Source organism: Pyxicephalus adspersus, chromosome 4 (assembly GCF_032062135.1).
Source record: "Pyxicephalus adspersus chromosome 4, UCB_Pads_2.0, whole genome shotgun sequence".
In the NCBI taxonomy this organism is placed as follows: Eukaryota; Metazoa; Chordata; class Amphibia; order Anura; family Pyxicephalidae; genus Pyxicephalus; species Pyxicephalus adspersus.
In genome coordinates this window covers 109,951,466-109,979,422 of record NC_092861.1, presented here as the reverse complement: position 1 = coordinate 109,979,422, position 27,957 = coordinate 109,951,466, and the positions used below count along the sequence as shown (strand labels likewise).

The following is a 27,957-nucleotide window of genomic DNA, read 5'->3' as shown; positions in this document are numbered from 1 at the left end:
CAGGTGCTAGGTGAAGAAGAGCCGGGCTGATGACACCAATGGGAATATAGAGGGCGACAAGAAGGGGAATCAGACGGAGCAGAAGGCGGGGGCGGATTGGTTGAGGCGCAGCGGGAGACAGAACACGGCGCACATCGTTATGAAGCATTAGAATAAATCGGAGAAGGACGAGCAGAGCCGCCGTGTGAGGAGACAGGGAGGCTTCTAGGAACCCGTATTGGCTCCTCACAAGACAGCGGGTTCAGGGAGATGTCGGCACTGAGCGGTACGGAGCCCAGCCCTGCAGCCGGGGGCCGGGTGTTCTTCCAGACCCCAATATCACCTCACGAGACCAGGGAGGACTCCCCGCCGGTGGTGGTGGCTCAGCACAAGCAGCAACAGCAGAAGCGGCAGCAGCAGGGCAAAGTGACTGTGAAATATGACCGGAAAGAGCTGAGGAAGCGGCTGGTGCTGGAGGAATGGATTGTGGAGCAGCTCAGCGAGCTCTATGGCTGCGAGGTACGGGATAATGGGGGGGCTATGGTCTCTATTATTGGGGGGGTGGGGATGGATAGCTGCATTATATTGTCACTTTTATACATCAATGCATTACAGAGTTCTGTTAGGCATACTCTCTGGTGTATCGACTTGTTCAATGCCCGCCTATGTCTTCTCATGTCTGTACTGACAGATCTGGTGTTTATGGGCCCCTACAATCGTACACACGGGTGTAAACCTGTATAAATTATATAATTGTATAAAACCTATAAATTATGCTCAACATTTTATAAAGTACCCTTTAATATACATTAAAGTCACAAATATAGCATGACAACACTCTTTCCCAATTGTGGTCATGTGTTGTCATGTAAACTTCTGATAAAACCGGCTGACTTCATCAGCACTGGGGGCAATGGGTGACACGGAGACAAAACCAAGAATTAACCAAGGATTTTGTTTAAAAAAGGGGGGGGGGGGGAATAGCTGATTTTTAGCACTTTAGAAAACTCAATGTCAATCAGTTAAGGTTTGTAACCACATTAGGTCCGGCTGATCAGGCAATTTGTGGACGTTGTGTTACATGTAAGCATTGCCTGTGGGTCACCTTCATGTAATGCCATAAGTAGTACGTAGTGTCTGGGTAAGGCTTTTGTGTCTGGCTTCCATAAAGCCTCCTCTGCATTAGATCAGATGTAGGAAGCCCTAATTATTTTTCATTTATGAAGATGATGATATTGGAAAATCTTTTCCAGATACTAAAATGCTGCTGGATGCAGAGCTCAGGTATGTAAATAAGAGTTTTTGTGGAAGTGGTGGTAATGGGGGTGTTATATGAATGGGTGCCACCCTTTCCTCAAGCAGTAAAGCGATTGTCTGTGAATGAGCTGGGTATGAATGTAAACCTAGCATGCAAAATGTCTTTATGTAGTAAGTTAGGCCATACAGTATATTTTGCAGGCAAAATCCACAGATTAAATATGCACACACATGTTGTTTTACTGGCCAATAATTTTTTAGTTCTCAGATTTACACTGCTCTGTTACACAGCACAACCCTGTGTGGAAACTGATTTTTGCTGTAGTTCAGTAATACAAGGTCTGTCCCTGCACAGTCTGTGAATTGCCAGGAAGAAGAATCAGCAGAATGATCAGCTTTCCTTTGTCATGCCACACTTATGTTTTTGGCATTGGACCACTATTAATCTGTCATTCACTGTTGATTGCTTATAATTCTGGAGCTCTGACATCACACGTGGACATAACCACACATCCTGCTGGTACCCTTCCACCAGCCGTGATCTACCTGCATTGCAAAGAGAAGCACAGACACTTAGTGATGATATCTCTGCTTTAGTAATGAGGTGTGCAATGATAACAGGCCTTCTTTCATCATTTCATTAGAGTGCATCAGGGGAGAAAATGGGACCCAGAAATTACAAAATATCAGAAGAATGATTTTTTTTTTTATTTTAAGCTGTGCGGTCCTAACCCTGTTAACTTCAGGTACTTGCATTGCCAAAAAAGTCTTTTGTAGGCTCAGCAGACCAAAACTTGTTTCAGGTAAAAAGTCATACGCATTTTATTCTGGGTTTGTCTGGTATTTGTTAAAAATAAGTGTGACGTATTATTCTATAAAGTGAAGCTGAATAGTTTGGAGATGACTAAGAACATTTATTTGAGGCTAAACAAAAGAAAATTGGTTAGTCTATGTATGGGTGTGTTTCCCCAAAGGCATGGAGCATGTTTTGTACTTGCCGGATTTCTGTGCAGGAATAGGATTTGATTGTTTGGATTATATGGAGTGTTGGTGATATCATTGTGTCGATAAAGTGTTTGTATATTTCTAATAACAGGATTTACTTGCAAGCAGCAGCCAGCGAGTTGGCTTTTCTGCAGCCACCCTATGTTCATCAGATGATGGAGAAGGAAGATCTGCCGGGGATCCTCCACCTGCCTGGGTCACTTCTAGAGAACAGAGCTTCTGATGTGATGCTATTTTATTTATAAAGCAGTGAATCTGACGTTTCACTTCTGGTAGAGAATCATTCCTTGTTCCTGAGAACCCATGCACCAGGAAGATTCTCCTCCAGGGAATGTTTTGGTAAATTTCAGATTCATTGCTTTATAAATAGACCCCCATGTGCTTTGGTCTGCCATATTTCCTATTCATATTACATTGTATAGGAAGCAACACACTTTTATCATTTCTAATTTCACAAACCTCCCCTTTAATAACTTTCTGTGACTCCTTCATAAGAAGCTGGGTTGGTTACCTTTTTATTGTTTCTTTTTGACTCAGCAACCCTTACCAAGGTCATTGTGGGTGTTTTTTCCCTGGCCTGCCATGCATTAGTCCAGCATAATGAAGTTTATTTAGGTAATACAAGTATACAAGTTGAAGGCTGATTAAGTGGCCTGAAATCTGACCTCCTTGTCTAAGACATCTGGCAAGGGGAGTCGTTTTGGTAATAGTTTGAATGACATACTATCTCCTGTCATGGGGACTAACACTTGCAAATGGAAACATTTGTTTCTATAATGGAAATGTTTTCAGTTTATTTTGTAACTTTACATAAAGTATGTAAATAAAGTATAAGTAAAAACATATACAATATATACACTTACTATTGTTTTGTTTCAAAATATGCATGAGAGATCAGGACTTCCTGTAGTGAGCTGACTATGCTTCCTTTGCTACACTATATAGATCACTTTCCTATGTTATGGTGACAAGGAGCAGGGTGGGTGTTCTGTAGTTCAGCAATGGAGAACTTACTTTTAGCTTGAGATTTCAGTGCAGCAGAGATTCCTTATAGAAAATTAGGAGCTCATTGGGTTTTTGGAATGATTATAAGGTAATATTTTCCAGCAATTATAAATAAACAAAACATGGGATATGGAGATGTATTTTAGATGGTCTGCATTTATGTTTTTTGGACTATATATAAATGTTTGCACATAAGGTGCACACACCATCGCCCTAGACCCTTTAGCTTTTGTACATGCTGGTACATTTGGCTTATTTCTCTTCCTTTATCAAGCAAAGGGGAAAACAGGTAAAATAAACTTTGACTTTTAATTGTAGTAAACTTTTAATGCATTTGCAGTCATCCAATGTTTTTCATCCCTACCCTCTGATAAGAGAGATGATCATCTTCTCTGAACTCTGTTAACCCCCACCCCTCCCTTAGCAGAGCGCTCTAGTATATGTGTGTATATATGTATGTGTGTGTATATATATATATATATATATATATATATATATATATATATATATAGTTTATAAATTTATGGCAGCAGCAGTAATGTTTGGATTTTTAAGTCCTCAAGAATGTGTTTGTGTGTGTTTTAAAAAAAAAAAAAAAAAAAAAAATAAAGATGATATTTATCAGGAAGTTCCACCCGCCCGACTAAAACAAAATCATTTGCAACCTCTATTAAATGTACTGTGCTGCGTAATATGTTGGCGCTATAAAAAAAAAAAAAAAAAAAAAAATAATAATAATAATCACCTGTTTAACCAGGATGGTACCTAATATTGGCCAGTTTAAGAAATGTAAAAAAAAGTTTAATGTGACCTACTAAAGAGATCTTTGTGCTATCTAAAATCCACCTCTAAATATCTGTAAACCACAGGAAAATGGCAAGTTCTGTTCTTGTGCCAGTGAGAATTCCTGTGTATCTTATCTGAAGTTACAGCAAGGTTTTTATCGCTCAGAAAAATGCTGAGTTTGGAATCCACCCCTTTTTGTAGATTTTGAAAACTGCTTTTGTATTATGTATTACCATATAATATACTCCAGTGTAGTTAGTTTTCCTCAACTGTCAGTCTTTAATGTAGTGTAATACACATGTGTGCAGTGTCATTAGACAGAGATGAAGGATCAGCATCATTCTTTCTTGTGATATTAATTCTCAAGCAAATTGACAGAAAGCAAGGCAAATATGGAACACACTGCACATTGTTGTCCCAGTCCTGATTAGGATATCTGTCAGGTACTTGCAAAAAGAAGTAATGGGTCCCCTTTACAGTCTTATGTGACTGGGGGTGGAGGATTGTGTACAGGAAGCCGATTCGGGTTGTGAATGGTGTGAGGTTTTTGGCTGAATCAATAGAGGCTGCAATGGCTTTATGTTTAAATGTGATCTCAATAACTTTTAGTCTCCACAAATGCATTCCTAAAATGTCACAATATGCAGCAGCAGTATTTAAATAAAACCTCCAAACAAAGGCGGCCTTCTGCTGAGAAAAGTAGGTAAAGGGAATAAATCGTTTTACACTTACATGTTACTTAGCATCGCTTAAAATTAAAAATCTATCAAATATAAATCAATTACTAGTTTGTCTGCAGTGCCATCAGCAATGTAGATAATTCACATGCCACCATTTAGTTAAATACTATATAATAAATATAAAATAATAAGGTAGTTACATAAAACAAATGAACTTTCATTGTGCAGTGTCTTTACTCGTTTGCACAGAAGGAAAAAACTTATATGTGAATAAAACATTATTGAAACAATTCCTCCTATGAATACCTATGCTTCTGTATTTTATTTTACTTAGTAAGCAATGTTGATTTATATAAAGGACAGGGAGTCTTTACTTGGCACTGGTAAGTTTTACTCAGATAAGTTAATAAAGTGAAGCTGTGCTCACTTTATATAATAGTTAATTACATTCATCTGGACAGTTTCTATAATACTGATGTCTTTTTATGATTTGTTCAGTTGTATTCCTGAGTTCTAATGGGTGTCAGAAACATATCCTAAAATTTATAGTCACAGGGGTAACTCGGTCACCTTGCTTTACCATGGAATGTCAAGAACATACCTGTGTGAATGCAGATGCTGAGTTTCTAAGAAAAAATAAAAAATGTGTGAATCCATAAGTTTTGATAATGTAGTTCAGTCAATATAGTTTAGTTTACATTTAAGAGGAAGGATTTCTGTTTTTTTTTTTTTTTTTTGGGGGGGGGGGGATTTTTATTGAAAGTGTAAATTGTTGCCAAATTACTTGCTTTGGTAGAAATGTTAAAATAACTTTAAGAGAAGGCAGCTGGCTCACAAGAGGCATTAGGGGGCACCTATGTAAGCAATGCAAAAAACACTTTGTTTAACAACTAAATTCTTTAACATAGTCTGTCGCCTACATAGTTTTTAACATTTTAAGCTTTTAACATTTGACTTTCTGGTACCATTGTGTTTGGGTTATGGAGTTAGCATGGTGTGACAAACACACGCCTGTCATCTTGTTTTTGTATTGCCAACAACTGCCTTTGACACATTCCCTGGTGAGTGGAACAAAGTGACCACATTACTTATGTGAATGTAATTGCTGGGATATGTTCCTGACACTCGGAACAACAGAGGAAGCTGCTGATTTGAGCAGAAAAATGTCTTCAACATTACAGAGCATGGCCAGTTATGTGTGACTTACTATTACTAGTTAAATAAGAAACTTTACAGTCTGTTTACACGGAATACATTATGTGCTTCGGTTATAAAAGAAACTTGGATTATTTTTATTGCACATGACTGGATCTCTTGACATGAACATATCATCAACATATCGCACATCTTATTTACCAAGCTAAGTGAACGTTTACTTTGCCATGAAAAAAGCTGCTACCCCTTTGTATGCAAACCCTAACTACAAACTTCTTTGTTCCTTATGGGTCTGCTACAATTGATGGTGTCTTGTTATATCTGTTTAATACTGTACGTGCAAAAAAATAAAGCGGTGTTTAAGTAGTTGATAGCTTCTGTGCTCAATGTGTGGGTATAGATGACCTACAATCTATAAGAAATGAAGGAGGCAAGGCTGACACCACAGGCTTAGGAACTCAGAGTTATGTTTAAGTGGAAGTTTTTAGCTTGGCTTATTCTGGAACATCAAACATTTTCTGTACTTGTTAAAAGGGGTAAAAAAATGAAATGTGCATATATCCCAAATATATATATATATATATATATATATATATATATATATATATATATATATATATATATATATATATTCACGTTTTAAGAAATCTACACATCCATATTACACCTGGCAGCCTGTGCTGCAAATTTTCCACACACACGAAGGTCAGTTTATGAAGGGAGTCAATTAATCTAACTGCATGTTTTTAGGATGTGGGGAAATCATGGTTCATGGCTTAGATTTAAACCTTTGACCTCCCAGTGTTGTAAGGCAATGGTGCAATGACTGAGCCATCTTGCCACCCATAATACTTGTTTTTATTCTGCCTTGATTTATGCAAATAAAGCCTCATAGAAAAACCCATATCATTTCAATTTTCTTTGAAATAAACCGCTGAAAAGGATTTTGTTGAACCCAGTGCAGGATTGTTAAAGCGGTTGTGAAAGAAAGGTGAATGCTGCTGATCTTCGAACTCTGGTTCTGATTTATTAAAGCTCTCCAAGGCTGGAGAGAATACACCTTTCACAGTGATGCTGGGTGATCCCGCAAACCTGGAATGGATTTCATAAATCATTTGCTGTTTATTAGCAAATGTTTTCAGTCCTGGACCAGATCCATTTCAGGTTTGCTGGATCACCAAGCTTCACTGAAAAGTGTATCCTCTTCAGCCCTGGAAGCTTTGATAAATCAGGCCCTGTATTTCTATCCGAGACACAAGTATACAAATTAGAAATGCTGATTTCATATTCTTCACACAATCAGAACACCTAAAAATCAGGAAGAGCTTCTATCTTCACAATATTAAGAGAAGAGAAACTCTACTATTGATTAATATTAATAAAGGTAATACTAGTATAATATATACACTATTATGTTTCACATTTTTTCAGATGTTTGGAAACACATTTTACCGGATGTGTGTAGATTATTATGTCAAACATGTGCAATAGTGAAAATATTTGGAAGTTTTATTGTATATTTTTGGAACTTTCAGTCAATACCTCCTGTATTGAATTCTTAAATGGAGCTGCTCTCACATTTGTAAGGGTCCCACAGAGATAGTGTTTCCTGATAGAGATGATAACCTATACCTAGGCTGCTGCCATCTGTTTCTGAGGCTTGTTGGCAGGATGAAATATGGAACTCTCTTAAGATCTTTGTATACATTGTAATGTTTTTATGCAGGCTTTATTGCAGGTAACCTTCTTCCATTCGATAGATTAGGAGGGTTTACCAGGGCATCTTTGCATTATTAGGTTAATTTTTGAACACCGGCTTTATTCACTGGGGCATTTTCCTTCTGGGACATCTAAAAAAAATCATGTAGGGCTTGATACAAATAAAGCATTTCTAGTTATTTGCAGGCATTTGTAACTAAAGATAGACCTGTCATTTACTGCATGCTAATGAACAATATTCTCTATCCCCCAAAGCTGTAATGCATGGTTCTTTTCAACATAATTTAAACCTTGGAGAGCAATTTGCAACAATAAAAGGATACAGTGAAGAAGCCACATAGCACAAAGTGGTCTTGTTCGGTTCCCTTTAAGCTTTTGTAGGAAAACATGGTTTTTGGACATAGTTATGATATATATGACAAGCATTCCTACACGGGGTCATAAATCCTAAAGCTCATAAGGATATAATCCAAGCTGGTGCTTTACTCAAATTATCCAGTGTGTATGTAAGTATTGTGCTCCTCATCTCCATTAAGTCAATCGGCAGCCTATATCGGCCCTTTTCCTCAAGGTGTAATGCATTACCTGATTTCTAAGATTCTTTTGCCTATTATTTTGTTTGGTGTTGGTGGCAAGATCATATGAAATGATACTTACCTACGGAATGTGAGCCTAAAATTGGTGGTGTCACTCTAGTTTTATATGCAGTTGATAATTTCATTGTATTCTGTAGGGAAGTTTAAAGAGGTGCTCATGGATTTTACTTTGAATTAGTTAAAGCAGGAAAAAGAACACTTGCCAAGATTTTTGTTGTTGCTGCAAACAACATCCTGATCATCTTGCAACTCAAGGAAGTTTGCATAGAGGTGGGATGATCTTAATGATGAGAGTAGAATGTGTGTGGTTTTTTTTTTCTTTCTTTTTTTTTTTATCTGCCTGTAACATTGACTGTTTTAACTGTAAGCATAGTGCATACAGCTGACTTCAGCAGATGATACTCCTTGTTAAGGTTAGTTGTTTCCTTCTAGCAGAGTAATTTATGAGTCTCATTTTCTGAAATGTCACAGCATTAGGTTTTCTTGCCTTCTGTAATTTATAGTACAAGATTAAAGCCCACAGTATTTTCTTATATTTTGATTTTTATTTTCTGGTCATACACAGTAATCTCCTTTTATTTTGGTTACTTGCATACTGCACCATGTAAGTATGTGAAATACATATTGAGTATAGTGATTATTCTACTTGTAGTTATATACCTCCAATCTTGCACATCTCTTCATACCGGTAGCCAGGCAGGTAATGCTTAAAGTTTGAATTCAAATTCAGTTCTGACAAACTTTCAGTTAGTAGAATAGAAATCAATCTAAGTAAAAAATACATTTAACGTAGCAATTTCTTACTTCTACTCAACTGTGCATGTAACTGATGACCTAATGCCTTTTGGTTATCCGTGCAATTTACTGTGCATCAGGATAGCAAGTTGTTTCTCAGCCAGCCTTGCTTTAGCATGAAATAGTCTTGCACAGTTTACAGAACATAGAGTGTTTCATTATTCTGTGCACCTCACATTAAAAACCTTGGTATTAAATAATTTCAAGATAATCAGTTGTAAAAAGACCATGGTAGGTAAAGGCAAGCAAGCACTGTCTCATCTAGTATTGGCAGGTGTAAATATGGCACAGGGTATGGGAACACCAGGGAAAATCCAAACTTTTTTTTTTTTTCTTTTACGCAAGGCAATAACTGAACAGTTCAATTTATAAGGGGTTTTTAATTCATAAGGTTAATAGCTTGAAAACTTTACATTGCCTCTAGGCAATTAGCAGATCACATGGATCTTGCTGACACCATCAACTAGTGTGTTGTTGTCTCCATGCTCATTTGTGAGATTTCTGCTTCTATCCAATGGGTATCAGAACAGGAAACGAATGGAGGTAGCTTTACATACCTTTTTCATTACAGAGAAGTGGAAATTGCAACGTCAGAATTTTATTTTTTGCTATATTTGTGGTAATTTTGTATTTTGGCAAAATTGTTCATGTGTTATCTGTTTTTTCCCATTTTCTCTTCTGGCTATAAATGTTACATAGAACAAGATAAAATAAGGTCCCCTTACTGGAGACACGTTTCAAATCTAAAATGGTATGTTTGACAAAAGATCCAATACTTCCCCACGCTGTCCAAAACTACAGCGTACACTAGGTGTGTGAAGTAAACATTCTTTTTGTGAGCTTTGTTTAAACCTAGCAACACCTATGGTAACAATGCTTGGTATTACTAAGTGAAAATGAGTCACTTTTTTCACATCGTCAGTTCACACTTTTCTTGAGCAGTTATTTTGTAGCTATTCCTGTACCCTCCAAATATTGTTCTACAGAAAGTTCAAGAGCTTATTTTTATTCAGAGGATACATTTTCATTCTGCATAGGTAAAGGAACTGCAAAAGATCATCCTGCTAATTGGAAGAACTATAGAAACATCCTTACTTGGGAAACTAAGGAGACAAAATACTCCCTATATGAATGTCTGAGAATTTCACAATACTTGCCCACCCTCCACACAAAAGAAAATCTAAAAATCTGCTGCCCAGGTTTTGTTTGCATTTACTGACACACCTTGCTTCTATCTCAAATCAACAGACTGACCTGTTTCATTGGTCAACCCATGTACGAGTCTTTGGAACAGAGATTTTCCAACTTAATTTACTGGCCCTCCTCTGGAGTAAGAAGGAAGTTTAACAATGTTGTGTTACTTCATTATACTAGACAATGTGTGCAGGAAATTCTAGGCCGAATGTTAGATTTCTCCTTGCCTATTACTCTTACAAGCACCTTGAAAGTGGCTAGCTGGTAGAGATTAGATTTCCAGTCTGACTGATATAATGGTAAAAGTTTACTTTCACACACAAATGGCAAAACCAGTCAACTTCCTGCAAAGAAAATGAGTCGCTTGACGTTTTAATTACTGATATTTGTTAACTGGTTCCATAGCAGTTGTCTTCATTTTTACTTCATTTCAATCTAAACTTAACTCCCTGATTTATACATTTATTAGTTGTTAGTGTAAATAAACTTAAAATAAAAATAAAAAACTCCTAAGATCCCTCCATCCCACCGGAGATTTCTTCGATTGTCCTGTGCCATCCTTATTCCGGTGTGGATGAAGCCATGGGCACCACCATCTTCTGGCTATGTCACCTAATCTCTCACTGCACAGGTGAAAAGGGGGTGGGGGGGGGGGTCGGGGAGAGCCAATCTCATTGCACATGTGTGAGATTGTAATTTTTTTTTTTCCCTCAAGGATGTTGCTTTTATGTAAAGTATATAAAAATAAAAATTTTGGTGATAGGTCCGCCAAAACCAAAAAGGTTTAAACCAAAACTGTACACCCCTAACCTTTTGTGAACAGCATAGTTTGTGAACAGAACAGTCTTTTCTGCAGTAAAATTCCTGCCTGCTGATTGTAAATTAAATTTACACTTTAAGTCCTTAAACATTCTGTTTTCTACTGTATGGTAATGTAAATTCTGCCTACAAATTCTGTGTATACATTCAAGGCATGCATCTGGTGATGACTATCTTAGTCGCTAATGTGTTTTATGCAGTTTGTCAACTGATCCTTCAATCCCTCAAATGGCTGATCCCATGTGAGGCACCATGCCAAATGCAGATCTAAATAGATGCTAAGATGGCGCTATCTTAAGAGTTTAGGAGGGTTTGGTTCTGCTATATTTATCGCTTCTCAAGCAGATACTAGTTACCTTTTGAAGTATGTGGCTTGGTTGTATGTTGCTACCGGCCTATATACCCATCCAATATTGAATGCCGTCCTAGAAAACACTACCCCACAGATGAAATACACCAGGCCCTGCTACCCCTTTTACTTACAGTAAAAGAATGTGTTTGATTAGGTTGCATCCATCCACTAGCGTTGAATAATTTTAAATTCCAGTAAGATAGTGCTGGGTACCTGAAGATTTTCAATGTAAGGTACAGAAACTTATGTTTGCCCTTTCTTGCATGTCAGCCTAAATGTAAAAAAGAAATTTAAAAGGGAGAGGTCTACAACCTGGAGATGTGTCGCAAGACAATAATTTTGCTTGACTTAAGACTAGGTATTTACATATGAATGTTATGAAGATGGAATAATCCCCATTCCCCTAACACAAATTTATTACACTGCACAGACAATACAGCATTTGCCAAATATACGGAGTCGATGCGTTCTTTTTCAGTTTCCAGAGGCTTCCTCATATGCATTCCAGTCCCTGAATTTAGACCTAAACCTGGGTCAGACCCCAATCATTACTGCCTCCAAAGTGAATAAAAATAAAGATTAAAAATCAATAGCTTCTCAAATGTAAAGACTAGTAAGCTGCAATTGATTACATCTTTGTTTTAAAGCTAAACAGCTAATTTATGTTTTTACATGTGACTACATGAAAAGTGTTCATGTCCGAAGTATGTTTTTCTACTTCAGTCCAGGAAGTATATTATTGATATTTTGGTCTTTGGCATTAAATATGTTACTATTGCTTTGTATGTTTTCTTTGGATCCATCACGGGCTATGAAGTCACTGTGAGCTGGATAACTTTCTTATTGCAGATAACAAGTGTGCAGACTGGCTAGGAATGATGAACTTGAAAACTACAGCATTTAAATTTAGTAGCAGCCAGTGCATTGCACTTTACATGATGCATCATGAAATACAGGAAAGTTTGCTTATGTGTATGTCTAGTATCTCATTCCTGCTCACTGCTTGTCACTCCGCCAATATTGCTGCCTCAGGCAATTTTTGTGAGCATAGTAATAGCATGATAGCTGTAGTTTTGGTTTCTGTTGACTTTATAAGCCATGTATGTCATCACATCTCTTCTATCATTAATGTGAAGAACAACTATTCTAGGTTAAAGCCAGTCATGCACGTTTTATGTCAAAAGTTACACACTATAAAGCTGGCCATCATGTGTTGCAAAATTACACTTGCCAGTGTTCATGGCCTGCTGTAAATTTGGGGGTAGTGCTGATCTCCCTGCGCATGCGTAAGGTAAGAAGGTCATTTTTACCTTACATAAAAGGGCTGTCTACCCTTTTTATATAAAGTAATAATTTTAGTTTAGGTCTGCTTTAATAAAATGTAAATCAAATATATCAATATCCACTAAACTGTAAAACATTCTCATATTTTTCATTTATAATTCAAGCCTTGTATCAGCTAGAATAAATGCGATAATTTTTATGCAGGCTACATTATTGCTTTTCCTTCTCTAAGAAGCCTGTACATATATTTCATAAAGAATAGAACATATGTTCCCTACCAAGCCAAAATTGTGTGGTGCTCCCATGCAAAGTGGATAGCACATGACTAACCTTGTCCTAATTCACACTAAATGTCATGCGCTAGGTACTACCTTGTCTCACATCGTCAGTCTTGGATTATTGAATGACATTCACAAAAAATGGAAGCCTTTAGTCATCCAGCTGAATGACAGTTTCCATCACAGCATGTGAGGTCAGATTAACTGCAGGTAACTGCTCTGGCTGGCTGCGCCATAAATAATTTCATACCTTTTGGCTTTGTCATAATTGCATAACATTTATTTACTGAATATTTACTACCAGTTATTAATCTGTCACCAGTACTATAAATTTAACTGAATGTTGCCTCCAAGAGCCAAGTTTTGTTCCCAGATATTGACATAAGTACATCTAGTAAAAGTATCTTCTCAGCATAGACTATATTTGATAGGGGGGGGTTAACATTCCCAAGAAGAGAGCAACTTACCTTGACATTGTCAATCCTTCATAAGCATAGTACAATTAGTGGGTTAGTTATTAGTTAAGGACCGCTACTCCATAATATTTTACAATTTGGTCTTGAGTTTAGATGCACAAGTGACCTCAAAAATATGAATAACATACAGATTTAGAATTGTGCTATTATTGTGTTAAGGTCTTTGCATATAGAAATATAAAACATTGAAATATATCTTGCTACCACCCAACCCTGGGGCGCTGAACTGACAATCGCCCCTAAATAAATTAACCTGTATCTGTGGTAGAAAAAAATCCAGATTCTCTAGTTGAACACAATAATGGTTTCAGAAGGGATCACAGTTTTGTATCTCATTTATGTAATATTTGTATAGAAATAAAGCAGTGTTCGCATATCTGTTACTACCAAAGTATCTACAATTCTAGTCTGCTAGTCCAGAAATGCTCACCTTGGCACAATGCATAGCAGACAGTTGCCACCACAATTTTCTTGTTCATTGCTGTATCCTACATCACTTCTCTCCTCCCAAACGTGTTGGTTAGACCGAGCTGTTGAATTGGGAAGTAGCAGAATACGTTTTCTGGCTGTGCAGTGTGGCAATAGGCTGTAAATTATATATACTGGAATAACAGAATTCTAAATCTGATCAACAAATCCAAAACATTTTCTCAATATGATACAGTTGACAGGAGGGTACATTTCTCCTCTATGAGGGGAATAAAATCAGGTTGCGGGGTTTTATTAAGTAGTCTAAAGAAACTGTAAACCTCTGTGTAATATGTCTGCACTGTATAAATATCTAATAATATGTGATTTAACTTTTTACAACTAAAAGTTGTAGTAGTAAAAGTGCCTGATCATTTTGTCATTGGTTCACTTGTATGTCAAAGATAAGAAACTTGGCTTATTTCTAAATTTTTCAAGGTTAAATAAACACACACAAGTGTTACTAAAAAGGGTCTCTAATTGTTAAAAATCTCAGTTGATTTAGGTTTGTTTGCTTTAGATATATGTATTGTGTGTGTGTGTGTGTGTGTGTGTGTGTGTGTGTGTGTGCGTGCGCGTATAGTATTAGTATTGGCAGTGACATATTTGATGATATACAAAAAATGCTTAAGGTCTGTGTCTCTGGAAATTACGTTACTTTTACTGGATGGACCTTATGTTGGAGGCTACTATACATACCTTGGACCTAATTAAATCTAGTTTTCATTTTCTCAGCTGCATTGGGAATTATCATTTGCTATGGAAAACAATTTCTTGTAACAAATCATATATATTGCTGTTTGAACTGTCAAGAAAAGTGCATATTAACGTCAAATTACTGCATTTGTATGTATAAAAATTATTGGAACTCTGTACGGTTGATCTAATTTTGGCATGCAGGAACACCGTAGACCTAATGTATTCAGATGCCAGAAATTTTTATTTCCAATAGTGTTACAGCCATAGGATACACTAAGCTTTTAGAACTTCCCAGTTTAGATGAACTTAACCAGTGGTCCCCAACCTTTTGAGACTCCCGGATCACTAAATGCACGGTCCTCGCACTGCGCATGTGCCGGAGCCATGTGTCACTCAAAGGGGAAGAAACTTCCCTTCAGATTGACGTCTTGATGCCAGAACCGGCCCACTCTCCCATCACAGGCCCAGTCCAGAGAGACAACCCGCCAACCGCTCTGAGCCTGTGATGTGTCCGGGAGACATCCACAGCTTGGGCTGGTGTACGTAACCCCCCCCCCGCAGCAGGGTTTTTCTCCAGACTTCGCTCGGGGTGCACCGGCCAGAATTGTGGCCCACTGGGCTTGAGGAACCCTGATCTAAAGTACCATGAAAAAGTGAAGGCTCCTTTAAATCCAGTTTGTTGAGAAATCATTTTGCTTACCTGTATGTTTTTTGTGCTGTGAGATGAAACCACAGCTCCTAACCCCTTGAGAATGAAAAGAGGGAAAACCTATGGAATAGCCACAACTTTTTATAGGTATCAGTAAAACTTTATATTTTTAATAGGTACATAGTCAAGAAAATAACCATATTTTCAATTTCGGATAATACCGCAATTTGCAGCAAAGGAGTGTATTTAACACCAGTTAAGTGCTACAAACTCTTTCTTTCTATTGACCTCTCAATACATCATCTTTATTTTGCGGTGTACAATAAGATGTTTTTGTTTGGTTTGCATGAGTAATTGCCAAGTAAAATTGACTTGTTGGTATGTAGTCCTGTTTGGTAACCATGCACATAATCCAAGCCAACAAAAGCAATTCTGTCTTGTGTTTGAAGACTTATAAGTGTGACTTTGCTGATATGTATAGTATGATATTAATGGTTATTAATGGCCCATTAATAATTACTGTGTGCCTACTATTGCGTAGCAGAGGTTTTTATGTTTACATTTTATAAGGGTTCCAAGAATTAATGAACAAGTAGTGGTTTGCAGTTATACAAATGGTTTTTAAAGTTGTATATTGCTGGTTGACATAATTTGCCATAGTAGGTTTTATATTCAAGTGCAATCTGTTTAATAGTAATATATAGTCTTTGGTCTTATTTGTATCTGCTGTCAAGCTTCTCTATTTATAATGCACCTCACTCCTACTTCTAAGATCCTTTGATTGGCAAAAAAAATGAAACCCAACAATCAAAACATTTATAGCAAGAATAATGTGATTATCAGGTAAGATATATATTCTTTGGTCCAAACACGATCTGCTTCCATTTCTATGATTAAAGGATTTATTTTTTATGTATTACTTTTTATTTACTGTATTTAACTGGTTTTTCCAGCTACCCTACCACCTTATTTTTTTGTCCTCATTTTGCAAAAGATTGGATGTGGGCATCCACTGTCAAAAGCCCAAAGGTGACCCGTAACCTTTTAACATTTTATGCAGATGAAGATTGGTCCTATTTTGCATGCCTTCTTTCTTCCTACACATTCTTAGGGTCCTTTTTATAGAGAGAAGGGATTGTGGGGACAGTATTTGGCTACAATGGGCCATTGTTAGAGGAAGGTGAGGGAAGCTACTACAAATTTATACCAATAACTACTTGACATTTTATACCTGCATAAATGTATTTTATTTATTTTCTATACCTGATTACATATATGAAGCTTCTTTACCTGCCCAATTAGTTGATTTTGTTTTTCTGGTTGTCCAGTCGTAACATTTTTACATCAGTCTTAGCTGGCAGCATGGGGGATCTTTCTGTGCTGCTGTTTATTTTCCACTTTAAAAAAAAAAAAAAAAAACTTTCTGTTCTAATTTTGGTCAAAACAGTATCTTGCTCTACTAAGCATATTTCTTTGTAAAAGAAAGTTATGATTATTAAAAAATGTTATGATTAGTTGTAAATTTTTAACAAGTTATTTGTATTAGCAATATAGTACTATTGGCAATTTACAGCCTTATGTCAGATCTGCACATGGTGTTTGCTAAAACAGGATGGGAACAGCTGCTATAGACTTTTAAAGCCCAGTTTGCCCAGGAATCTGTTAAATGGATATTTCTGCAGTGTGTGGGTGTTTAAAGTACATGGCAATGAACTCTATTTATATACTTGATATTGTATATAACCTTGTCAGGTACACTTAAAAGCTTATTAAAGCCAATGCCAGGTCATCCACAAGGTTACCTGGGTTACTTAAGTTCCAGTGAAGGTCTGGGGTCTTGGTTTGCTTGAATTAAACCAATTTAGGGAACTTTTTTAATTATCTGGCTTTGCTCTGTTACTAAATGTGTTTTGAAAAGAATGCATATCCATCTGATCGCTTCATCCTACAATCCTTGTGGCAGGCCATTAAGGATGGCCAATGGCCACTGGCTATCTTTGAATATAGTGAACATGGAAGTGCCATCTAGAAGCATTTGGTGTTCCCAGGGTAAAGCGGACCTAAACTTAACATTTTTACGGTTGTTAATGTTTTTTTGTTTTTTTTTTTTGTTTGGCTTTAAGTGCAGAACCCCTGATCCCTTCTTACCTGAGCTCGATTACATCAGTCACTTGTCAGAATCGAGGTGATCACCAAGGTGTAAAACGCGTACAATCAGAATATGATGGGGTGTTGTGAAAAGTGGCCTGTAATCTGTTAGAAGCCCTTTACACTGTTTCATTGTATTAATGTTCATTAGTGGGATTTGGTACTTTTCGTGTTTAAAGCCACACCAAGGTTCCACAATGCATTGTAATCCACTATTGATCCAAAAAATGCATGCACTGCTCTAGTGCCATTGGCAGCTCATTTAATTGAATGTGTGACATAATGTGTAATAAAACTATTTACCAAAGCTGACAGGTGAGAAGCCAGCTTCAGGCATTAGGAGGACACAGAATATAGGAGTGTTTACAGTGTATATACAAACATTTGATATCATTCCTGTCCACAAATACATATGTAAAACTGCGTCCATTCAAGGTTAATTAGAGTTTGCCATCACCCAGAAGACTGAGAATATAGTGGCTGAAAAGAAGTACTCCAGTGTGGAGGAGCAGCACCTGACTGAATAGGAGTACTGTAGCAAAATATCACTGGAATATTAAAGGGTTTTTCTTCCTGTTTACATAACACAATTTTCCACGTTTTTATAACATTCCTGTTTTTTGAGCTTTGGACTGATCGCTTACCAACTGCTAAAGCAATTGGTTAGTTGATTGCAAAATTAGCAGGGAATCTGCTTCTGTACACCAGCCCTTAAGCTGCATACACATATCGGATGATTGTTGCCCAAGACATGACATGTTTGATGCCATTCATCAATCCGCTCATCCTCCCTCTTTGATTGACAGAATAGTACTGTGCACAGCATTGGTTAGTTCACCTGTAAGTAGAAACAATAGAAAATGATTGTTTGCAGCAACAATAATCTGACAGGGCTTTAGTCCTGTGCAGGGCTTTAGTCAAGAATTGTGCAGGAACTTTTGTCCATAATTTCTAGAAGATGTTTCCACTGGTAAATGTATTTAGTGTTTGGTTTTTGTAAGACTTTCCCGAACTTGCTTGTCCTTTTATTAACTGGAATGCTACTGGAATGCAGCACTGTACAAGTCCATAGTCAGGTCACTAGCTGTCCCTCAAAGGGGCTCATAATTAACCTAACTGGGATGTGTGAGGAAACCCACACCAGCACAGTGTTACCCAAGTATGTCATAATATCTCGCCAGCACTGAAAAGGGCCATTGCTAAGAGATATGGTATGTGTATAATATCATCACAAGGCCTTGCAATACTAGACTTGGCACGTTTATACTTTAAAGCAATGACTAGCTTCCTATTTTTTTTTTTTTTTCTTTACATTGATTGTAGTCCAAGAAACAGCTGCCTCATCCTGGAGTCTTAATTTATTGTATAGTTTTTAGATGTTGCCTCTTATTTTTCTTGGTTACAATATAATCTAGAGTACAGTCCATATAGAAATCAGGAAGGTTAAATGAGTAAAATGTAATTAGATAAGAGCATTTTATTCAGACAAGAACTGTTGTCAAGAATTTTCCCACTGTAAGTTGCTATTTATAACCTTCTCTCTGGAAACTAAATGGTCTCAATCTTGCCTGCTGTTTGCAGTCTGCTCACTGGTAATTTTAAACTCCAAGCCAAGCTATGTAAGCTAGCGCAGGAGCACATATTATTGTTCTGCATTTAGGATCCTTCCACCTTGAACTGCATCTCATCCTTGTAAATCATGGTTTCCATTACAGAAATAGGGTTTTCTGTACACTTTTGTAATCTAGGATTAATGATTCTTTACATTTATTGGAACAGTATTGTCATGTGCCTTTGTAGTAATTTTTAGTTTATTAAAACACAAGACAGATTATTTTAAACTAGTTAAAAGAAAGCTTTGTTTAAGTTACAAACCTCTTTTCTGCTTGTGCAATGACTTTGCTCTATAATCCTATCGTTCTAGCATCTGATCTGCTTTCATGTAAGCATACTGAAGAATCCCACATTATGCTTATTTTATTCTCTGAGTTGTATGAGGTCTTCTAGTATGATTACTAGTCCTTTGGGCACAATGCTAAATAAATGGCAATTACCTCTATACTTCTAGCTACAGTCCCTACAGTTCCCACTTGGGAATTTCTGGGCCAGTGCAACAAAGTTTTGCAAACGTCAGAGTTCAAAATAACTGTAGATCTTGTGATTCGGGTGATTAAAAAAAAACGAGAACGAGATGTTTCTTATATCCATTGGATAGTTTTTTGTTTGTGGCTTTCTTTGGCACAAGTCAAATCTTGGTTCTACAAAAGATGAATAACTTCTGTATGTTGCAGTGCATAGTAAAAATTGGTAGCATGAACAGATTTTGAAAGCACTGTAAACGTGCCTTGGAAGATTTGAGGATATGACATGGTATTAAATCATTTAAGTTGCTGTGGCACTATACCAATTCTGATATCCATATTGTCTAAAATATAGGGATTAAGTGCCACAGTTGTTATGAATTAAATAAAAATCTGCTCATAAAAAGTAGCTTGGCATGCAAATGCTAACCTCTCATCACATGTGAAAAATACGAAACATCTGATTGGAGGGAGGTCAAGGCTGATAATGATATATAGTCCTCTCTAATATCCAGTAATTGTTCATAATTCTGTTATTAGTTAGACTTTTACTGCCTTTTGTAACCTGCTATGATTCTTTATTAATTGTGCTGCTCAATTTAGAAATTTAAAAGCAGAATACATAGTAATCTGCTTTTAAATTTCCCGCCCCCAGAATCCATCACTCCACCGCATCATCCGGAAGATGTCACACATCTTGCCGGGTGATGCGGTGGGGATGTCCCCGCCCTGCTCATTCCCCTGCTCGCATCTCCCGGAGGCTGATCTACGCGTGATGCGAGATCAGCCGCGTGATGGCAGATTACTCCGTAATCTGCTTTTAAATTTTCCCGCCCGGCCACGCCCCCCCGACGGAGAAGCACCCCGCTATCACAGCGGGATCGTGAGATCGCCGCTGGAGCGCGGGGATAAGGTAAGAGGGACCCTCAAAGGTACCCCGAGTGTGACTCGGGATTACCACTTTTTGCAATTTTTTCCACCCCGAGTCACACTCGGGAATACCGCTAGGGGGGTTAATGTTGGGAATAAATTATCAAGAGTAGTTGTAGTTAGAGTGGTCTGCTATTAGGGGGAGAGTGAGTTAGGTCAGGGGAAGCGATTAAATGAGAACTGCACTTTATTTGAATTGTCTGTACATCCGCCACATTGAATGTCCGGACAGCTAGTGCTGTACACGCCAAATTATCTTCCAATATCAGCCCTGAGGCAATTATCGGATGAGAATCATCTGACGTGTGTATTTAGCCTTGGTTTTTAATTGTTTTCTTTGTATTACTACTTTATTAATACAACACCAACAAATTGTGATTTAAACTACTTGTGTAGCACACATCCAATTTGCACAAGTCCAAAAACCCTTTTGTGTGTTGTGTCCTTACTTTTGCTAGCAACTCCTTACTCTAGGCAGTAAATACAGCAGTAACAAAGCTTCCACTGTCAACCATAAACATCTGTGCACACTGTTTCAACATGGAGAGGTTTAAAGTAACATGCATGCTTTCCTTTTTACACTGTTTCATTAAGCTGCAAAATGTGCTTTAATGCCGGTTAGGAAACTGACAACTGAAATAATAAAATTAAAAATTTAAACTCTTTTAGTAAATCAACCACAATGTCATCAGAAGAAAGCCTTGTGTATCGTATAGTGTGTGTGTGTGTGTGTTTTGAATTGCTTTTTTTTTTTTTTTTTTTTTTTACCCTTTCAGGAAGAAGAAATGCCGGAAGTAGAAATAGATATTGACGATCTTCTAGATGCATCCAGCGAGGAAGAGAGAGTTGTTAAACTACGGGTATATAAACATTATCATTTTTCACAAACTGCTGCAGGAAGGCAATATTAGGCACGTCAGAGTAATAGTTATTAGCCAACAAGTGATTAAAGTACTAGATGTCGCTGGCCATCTACTGATTATGAATAGGTAGTGTTATTATTAAAGCCTTTCCTGTCCAAAGATTGGACTCCCTATCATAGAGAAAAAGAAGGAAAGCAAAGTAGGCTTTTTAAGGCATTAGGAAACTTATTATGTAAAAAATTACTCTAATTTATTGTTTAAATACAAAATCTTTAAAAACTTAATTAATTGATCAATATACACACAATGAAATTACTGTCTTTCCACACTGATTTTGGTCAGTAGGAAAAGGTACAAACTTGCGTATAGTTCACAGATTAGAGAGCTGGGTCTCAGCCCAATGCGTTTCGTCTGTGAGGGCTTCCTCAGGGGATAGGGACCCTGAAATTGCAGTAATAATGTAATTTAATGTCAAACCTAATGGTGAATAGTCTTTTGTCTCTTGTTTCAAAGAAATGTACCTGCCAGTCTTTGTGTTAGATCTGGTGAGGGAGATAATAAAGTATAAAAGGAAGTTTGCATTTTTTTAAATATGAACTTGTTTACCTAAAAGTTCAAGTGTATAGACTTTTCTTCAGATTTTTAAAGAGATTTTAAATATAAATTACTGTATTTATTTGAACTCCTTCTAATATTATGTTTCATAATTTTATAGTATATTCTATTACTAAAAATATGTATTGTGTTTCTTTTAGGAATCATTAGTAGGATGCTACAAACCAACAGAGGTAATGGTTTCCTTTTCTTCTGTATTTGAATGAAACTAATCATACCACATAGTCACCAAAAACCTCATATTTATGTGATTTATTTATAGATGTGTTCACTGCTCTAATGCTGTGGGGTACATCGTCTAACAAGCCTTCTTGCTGGAGGTTTTCTTGTTTTAAAAGGATTTTTACATTAAGGCCGCAGTAACGACAGCAGCAATGACAGTGGACAATGTAGGACCTTATAGATAACCATTTTATGGGCATTTCTTTTAAGGACTGGCCATAATAATAGGACTGAACAGCCATCTTTCCCACAAATGTTCATGTATGTGATGGGGATGTGTATTCTGTGTCCTGCACAGCCACAAGCAGCAGTGAGTGCCACTGGAAAGTTCCTAATGACACTCTAGACATGGGGAACTTTTCTCTAACTTGTTTTCAAGGTCCAAGAGTCAAAGGGGTTATCCATATTCCTTTTGTTTTTTGTTTTTTTTGTTTATCGTGACTGGTCCTGAAAATGTCTGCAGGTTCGGTCCTGACTCCAATGACTGCATCATTTTTTTACTCCCAAAGCAGCCAGTCAGTATCTGCATTTAAACACAAAATGGGAATTTTTTTTTTTTTTTAATTTGTATACTAATGCTACTTTTTAAATCGATAAAGCAGCATATTTACTGATTTAAATGTATTTGTTCTAAATTTATTCCTACATTTACCAACTATGGCTTCTGATATTTAAAACCTATGCTCCAAAAATAGTCACTGTAATTTAATATAAGAAATGCTACACCAAAGATGTAATTATAGTGCTGTCAATAAATCCCCCATTAGGTAATCCTCTATTCAAGTTGAGAAAACAAATGTTTCGATTGTTATTTTATTTTGTTTTGTAATGTGTTTGATATGCAGACCACAGTAAATGAGAGTACATGCATTTCAATACTCTTTAAAAACCAAAAAAAAAAACCAAGGGTATCACAGGAAGTAACGTCAATTTCTGGTTACATTTCACCAAGGGGTATGTGTTCTTAAACACAATATACATAGAACCACTTGTGTTTATCACCTCGGTTCTATTTATATGGTGGAATGTGAAGGCGTTCACAGAAAAGAACTGGAATAATTCCTTGTACAGTGTAACTCTCAATGTTATCAGAAGTGATAAAATTCACTGGAATCAAAGAAAGAAAAGAATGTGTTTCTAACCTGTTTAGCCAGTAACTTCATAATTCTGAGCCTGGTACACTTAAAATTTGATGCATCTAAAAGCGTAATCAAGAGGAAAGCTGTATAGTCTACATTTTATATTGGGATAACATATATGATAACTTTTAATTGGGTAACATATTTTTCTACCTTCATAGAACTGAATTGGAACTGCTTGTTATTGTTCATGAACATGTTTGCAAGCATTTTTTTTTTTTTTTTTTTTTTTTCATTCACTGCTGACTGATATCACAAGGACTGGAAAGTGAGGTATGAGGAAAAAAAGATTTAATCTGGCAAAAAAAATACAAAGTGAAGAGGGGGATTTACAGAATATGGTACCAGTGAATTTTACCATTCCCTGGAATTTCCTCCAAAAGGAAGGTTCACATCTGCCTCTCCATTACAAGTCTGCTCATAGCTGGCACCAGCTGCTTCAAAACTTGCACGGTAGCACTGGTTTAAAAAGTGTGGCTCACTGCAGCCCCTATTTGTTCCTGCCACAGTGAGACACTTCATGTATTGTCTCCCGAAGCGGCAGAGGTTCCTGGTGAAGGAAGTGATACACATTATAACTTCAGTGCTAGTAGCCCTAAATAAAAAAACAAAAAAACATTTTGAAGTCCCATTTACCAATCCCTGTATCATGCTTGCTTTAATTCCTATCTTTTCCATACCTTTCAGACACTCTTTAAAAGTATGGTGATTACAAATTAGAAACACTACATAAGTAAGATACAATTGTATAGGTTCAAGGATACGTCTTGTAGAAAAAGAATTGTGTATTACCGTTTAATATATTTGAATTGCTTTTTTTTTTTTTTTTGCTTTGCAGGAATTTATTAGTCAGCTTTTGTCTCGAATACAAGGCATGAGGAAGCTGAATCCCCCTCAGAAGAAAGATATATAAACCCGTCATGATCTTCCCAGCTTGAAGTGATTCAGCAATGAGTTTGACTACAGGACTCAAAAGAAACTTTCTATCAAGACCTACATTTTGCTGTTTCATGAAGGGTTGGGTGGTGTATGGCTGTAGCTCTAAACATAATACTCAATTTGTTATTGTGGTAGTTTATAGAAGTTTTTTATTTTTAAGTTATTTTGGGCTAAGCTTTAGGTAATAAAGGTAAAAAAATGCCATAAAATATAAGCACTAAGAAAGGCATGTCATTAAGTTGTTAGCCCAGTGGGTATGTCTGTTGACGTGCAGTTACAGGAATATATTCGGAACCTCAAATTGAAGCAATGGGTTACAGTACTATTACCCAAAGTTGCTCCGTTTTATTAGATACATTTTTGCACATAGTTTTGAACTTGTAAGACTTTCTTTATAAATGCCTTTGTTCTACCAATGGCCATCTCTGGAATGATTGCACAACAAGAAAAAAAATATGCACTATTGCAGAAGTCAATCAAAAATGCCGTGGACACAATTCTACACCCTAATTGGTCTTTGAAGCGATTTTGTTTTTTTTGTTATTTCTATACAGACATGTCTGACCAAGGTAAAATAGTAAGAAATAAACACATGAATGATTTTTTTTTAAGCAACATATTTGTACCATTATTACCTATAGACCTATATAGCAATTATCATATTTTCATATGGCCATTTCGGTGGAGCTAATATCCTTTATATTACAAGTGTTACTTAGGAATATTTAAAACCCAATTTAATGCTTTACCTGTGCCTACGAAGGTACACATTCAGTGTTGATAAAGTTCTGCTTGGGAATTTCTAATTTAGTTTAGAAGCTTCCCTAAAGCAGGTGATGAAAGCAAAGGTCAAAACGCTGTATTAGGTAAACTACCACTCGGTACCTGGTAGTAATTTTTATTAATGTAGCTTAAGGTAGCCCTTAAGCTACATTAAGCAGCACCTAAAATAAATGTTTTTGGTTTTAATGATGTACTTGGGTACTGTAGAGCCATTCTATCCAACAGCCTCTGTGTGTCCTTGGGACTGGTAAGACCTGAATGCTACAGTTGTAGCCTTCATGAAGGGGTACCACCCTCCTGGTTAATTTCTAAATGTTTTTCTTAATATGGAGTAAAGTCACAGAATAAGTGATATTTCCCTATAAAGTGTTTAGGAACACCAAAACTCTAAGGTGGAGCAAGGAACTGTAACTGGAACCTTTCTTTGCTGGAAGGGAAAAAGATAGGCCAGCAGGTGCCTCTAAAAAAAAAAAAAAAAAAATTTAAACATTACTTTTCGTTGGTCTAGCAATTTATTATTTTAGTTGCAAGATCGGTCACATTTTATTTTTCTGTAGTTAAAAATATCAAAAATGTTTTTGTGTGCCAAAGGAATGCTTTTTATTTTTTAATATTTGTAGTGGCAAAAAATTACCAGCACTTTAGGACCTTCTCTAAAATGATGAGACAAATAGAAAATTGAGGTATTTGTTTTATGCCATCTGTTCCAATAAACTCTTTAATTTGGTAATATTTCACATTGCAGTGTGACTGCAGTCAAAATCAACTTGTGTTAAAATAATGCTTTTATGGTTCTGCCAAAGTAAGAATGAAATAATTTTTATAGCAATATTTGCAAGGTTGACCCAATGTACAACTTTTTCTTGTGTGAGTGTGTGAATCGGTAGTTTATCCAAGTTTAATTTTTTATAGGAATTCCGCACAGCAGCCAATGGCTATTAAGAATTCTGTGTAAATGGTGCTCTTCCTCTTCTTCTTTTTTTTTTTTTTTTTTTTCTCTCAACAGAATAGAATTTTCAGTTTACTGGCAAGCTTTTTTTGTTTTTTTAATTTATATTGTTAACTGATTTTATTTACAAGATATTTGCTGAAATAAACACTGGAGAAGGTGGTATTGATTGTAGTCTCATTTTGTCCTTTGGAAAGTAAAATGCACTGGGGAAAAAAAACACCCATGGTGGTAATCTTCCATCTACTGATCTTTACAACAGTACCAATTTTCCTTCACACGTCCACTGGAGATACCAAAGTGTTTCATTGCAAATGGGGAAATAAAGGCTCCTGGAATCTTTTCAATTCAATCGAAGATTTTGCACTCGTCTATACAATTTTACTTCAGGCAAATTATTCATTGTATTATTATGCACAAACCTGGTGTGTCTATATGAACTCTAAACACACAACCAAATTGGTCAGAAGAGTAACTTGTTGGAAAGCACTGTCTGCCTGAAACCTCAGACAGGAGAGCCTTCACCTAGCAGTGGAGAATAGTGACACAGGCAGTAGACGAGAAAGTGCAGCTGGCAATAGAACAGACTGAACAATGGCAGAGGCTGAAGACAACTGAATGGTGTGATTTGGGAAAAACTCAAGTTTGTTTCTTTGATTTTTGTCAATAAATCTCCTACTAGCAGTTGTGGATAACTGCTAGGTTGTTTTTTTGACAAGGTAACAGTATTGCATGGTAGCAGTGGTAGAAAAAATATCTGAGGGGCTGTCATGGGTAATGTGGACAGACTGTGGAAAAAACTATAGGTTATCCTGTACAGGGACTGTATTTCCTGCCAATACACTAAAAGAAAACGGGCAGAGTTTATAGCTGGGAGTATGGAGTTGCAATTGGTATGCGATATGTTAAGCACCTATGAGAGCTTTTGGCTATTACCGCTAGGCCAGGTGCTTTACAGACCACAGGTAAAAGTACCTTGCAAAACCTTTTGTAGGAACCCTTGCTTTGGGGTAATGTGTGTGTTTTGTTGACCCAGGCGTAATGACTTTAGCCTCCTATAATGTTGGTACATAAAAAATATGTAGGTGGAACTTAAAGTAAACCTGCTGTGGAGAGGTCAGAGAAATAGGGGTGATACCAGAGCTTCAACCTGCTTCCTTGGTTCAGTACTTCACCCCACTTTTCTGTTATTCAGTAATAAGTTGTGGTTTGGCTTGCTTCCCACTTATGACACTGTGAGACATTCCTAATTTTCAGAGGGCTTGAGGTGGCAAATGGTGGTGTGTAGGACAGATGTAGAACACAAATGAGTTTCCAGCATTAGTTTTATGGCCTTCTAGGCATCCCTGTGCTCTATATTTATATACTTATCAGCACTGCAGGTGTGTCACCTTCTTTGTATATTCTGCAAGTGTTTTTACAATGTGCATTACTGCAGTGGCCTATTTAGTCATTTTTCTATTTCCCTGTGTGAAACTTTCTACTAAGCAAACCCTTTTGAGAATTACAATCACACTATTATTTTTTTTGTTAGCAGGTGTAATGAAAGACTTTGAGTAACTGTGATGACAGCTGTAAGTTCTGGAGAGTTTGACATAAAGATTTTACTGGTATTTTTCTCAGGGAAAAAAATCTGTTATGTAGCTCACAGGTTTTATGGTGCAGGGCTGGCATTTGATATTTAGTTAATTAAAACACTTGGGTCTTTTTCACACCATTGCGCTACTTTAGCCCACATGGTATTGTCCCTTTTGTACTTAACCATACCATGTAGTGTGCTGCAACACTTGTCCATTAGCAAGGTACTTCCAGAATAAGGAGCAGAACATCACACCAATGCACATTAGTACAGTGTGATCTTGTGTACAGAGCCTTAAGACCCATTCCCACTTTGGAGATGCCTTGTAATGTAATGTAACCCACTCATTTTGAGAGCGCTGTCAATGCACCACAACGCAGCCAACAACGTGCACATATTTCCTAAAGCAGCATTGATGTTGCTTTTCTGCTAATACATGGGTTGTCCTTTGATAGTTAATGGGGCTATGTCATTGTATGGGTGTTGCAAAAAAAAAAAACGTGTTTTATCAGC

At 36.8% G+C, this 27,957-nt stretch overlaps 1 protein-coding gene across 1 annotated transcript; it reads left to right on the top strand.

The window, feature by feature from the left end:
• The first annotated feature begins 15 nt into the window (after window positions 1-15).
• PPP1R14C (protein phosphatase 1 regulatory inhibitor subunit 14C) lies at window positions 16-26,030 on the top strand. Its single transcript, XM_072409277.1, has 4 exons — window positions 16-498; window positions 21,132-21,215; window positions 21,974-22,006; window positions 24,033-26,030. Exons 1-4 carry the CDS (start codon window positions 250-252, stop codon window positions 24,105-24,107), a joined length of 441 nt encoding a protein of 146 aa, XP_072265378.1. The 5' UTR covers window positions 16-249; the 3' UTR covers window positions 24,108-26,030.
• The last annotated feature ends 1,927 nt before the right edge of the window (window positions 26,031-27,957 follow it).

Coding starts and splice junctions, on each gene's coding strand:
- PPP1R14C (XM_072409277.1), top strand. CDS start 250: ATGTCGGCACTGAGCGGTACGGAGCCCAGCCCTGCAGCCGGGGGCCGG. Junction 499..21,131: donor GCGAGCTCTATGGCTGCGAG/GTACGGGATAAT, acceptor TTACCCTTTCAG/GAAGAAGAAATGCCGGAAGT. Junction 22,007..24,032: donor GATGCTACAAACCAACAGAG/GTAATGGTTTCC, acceptor TTTGCTTTGCAG/GAATTTATTAGTCAGCTTTT.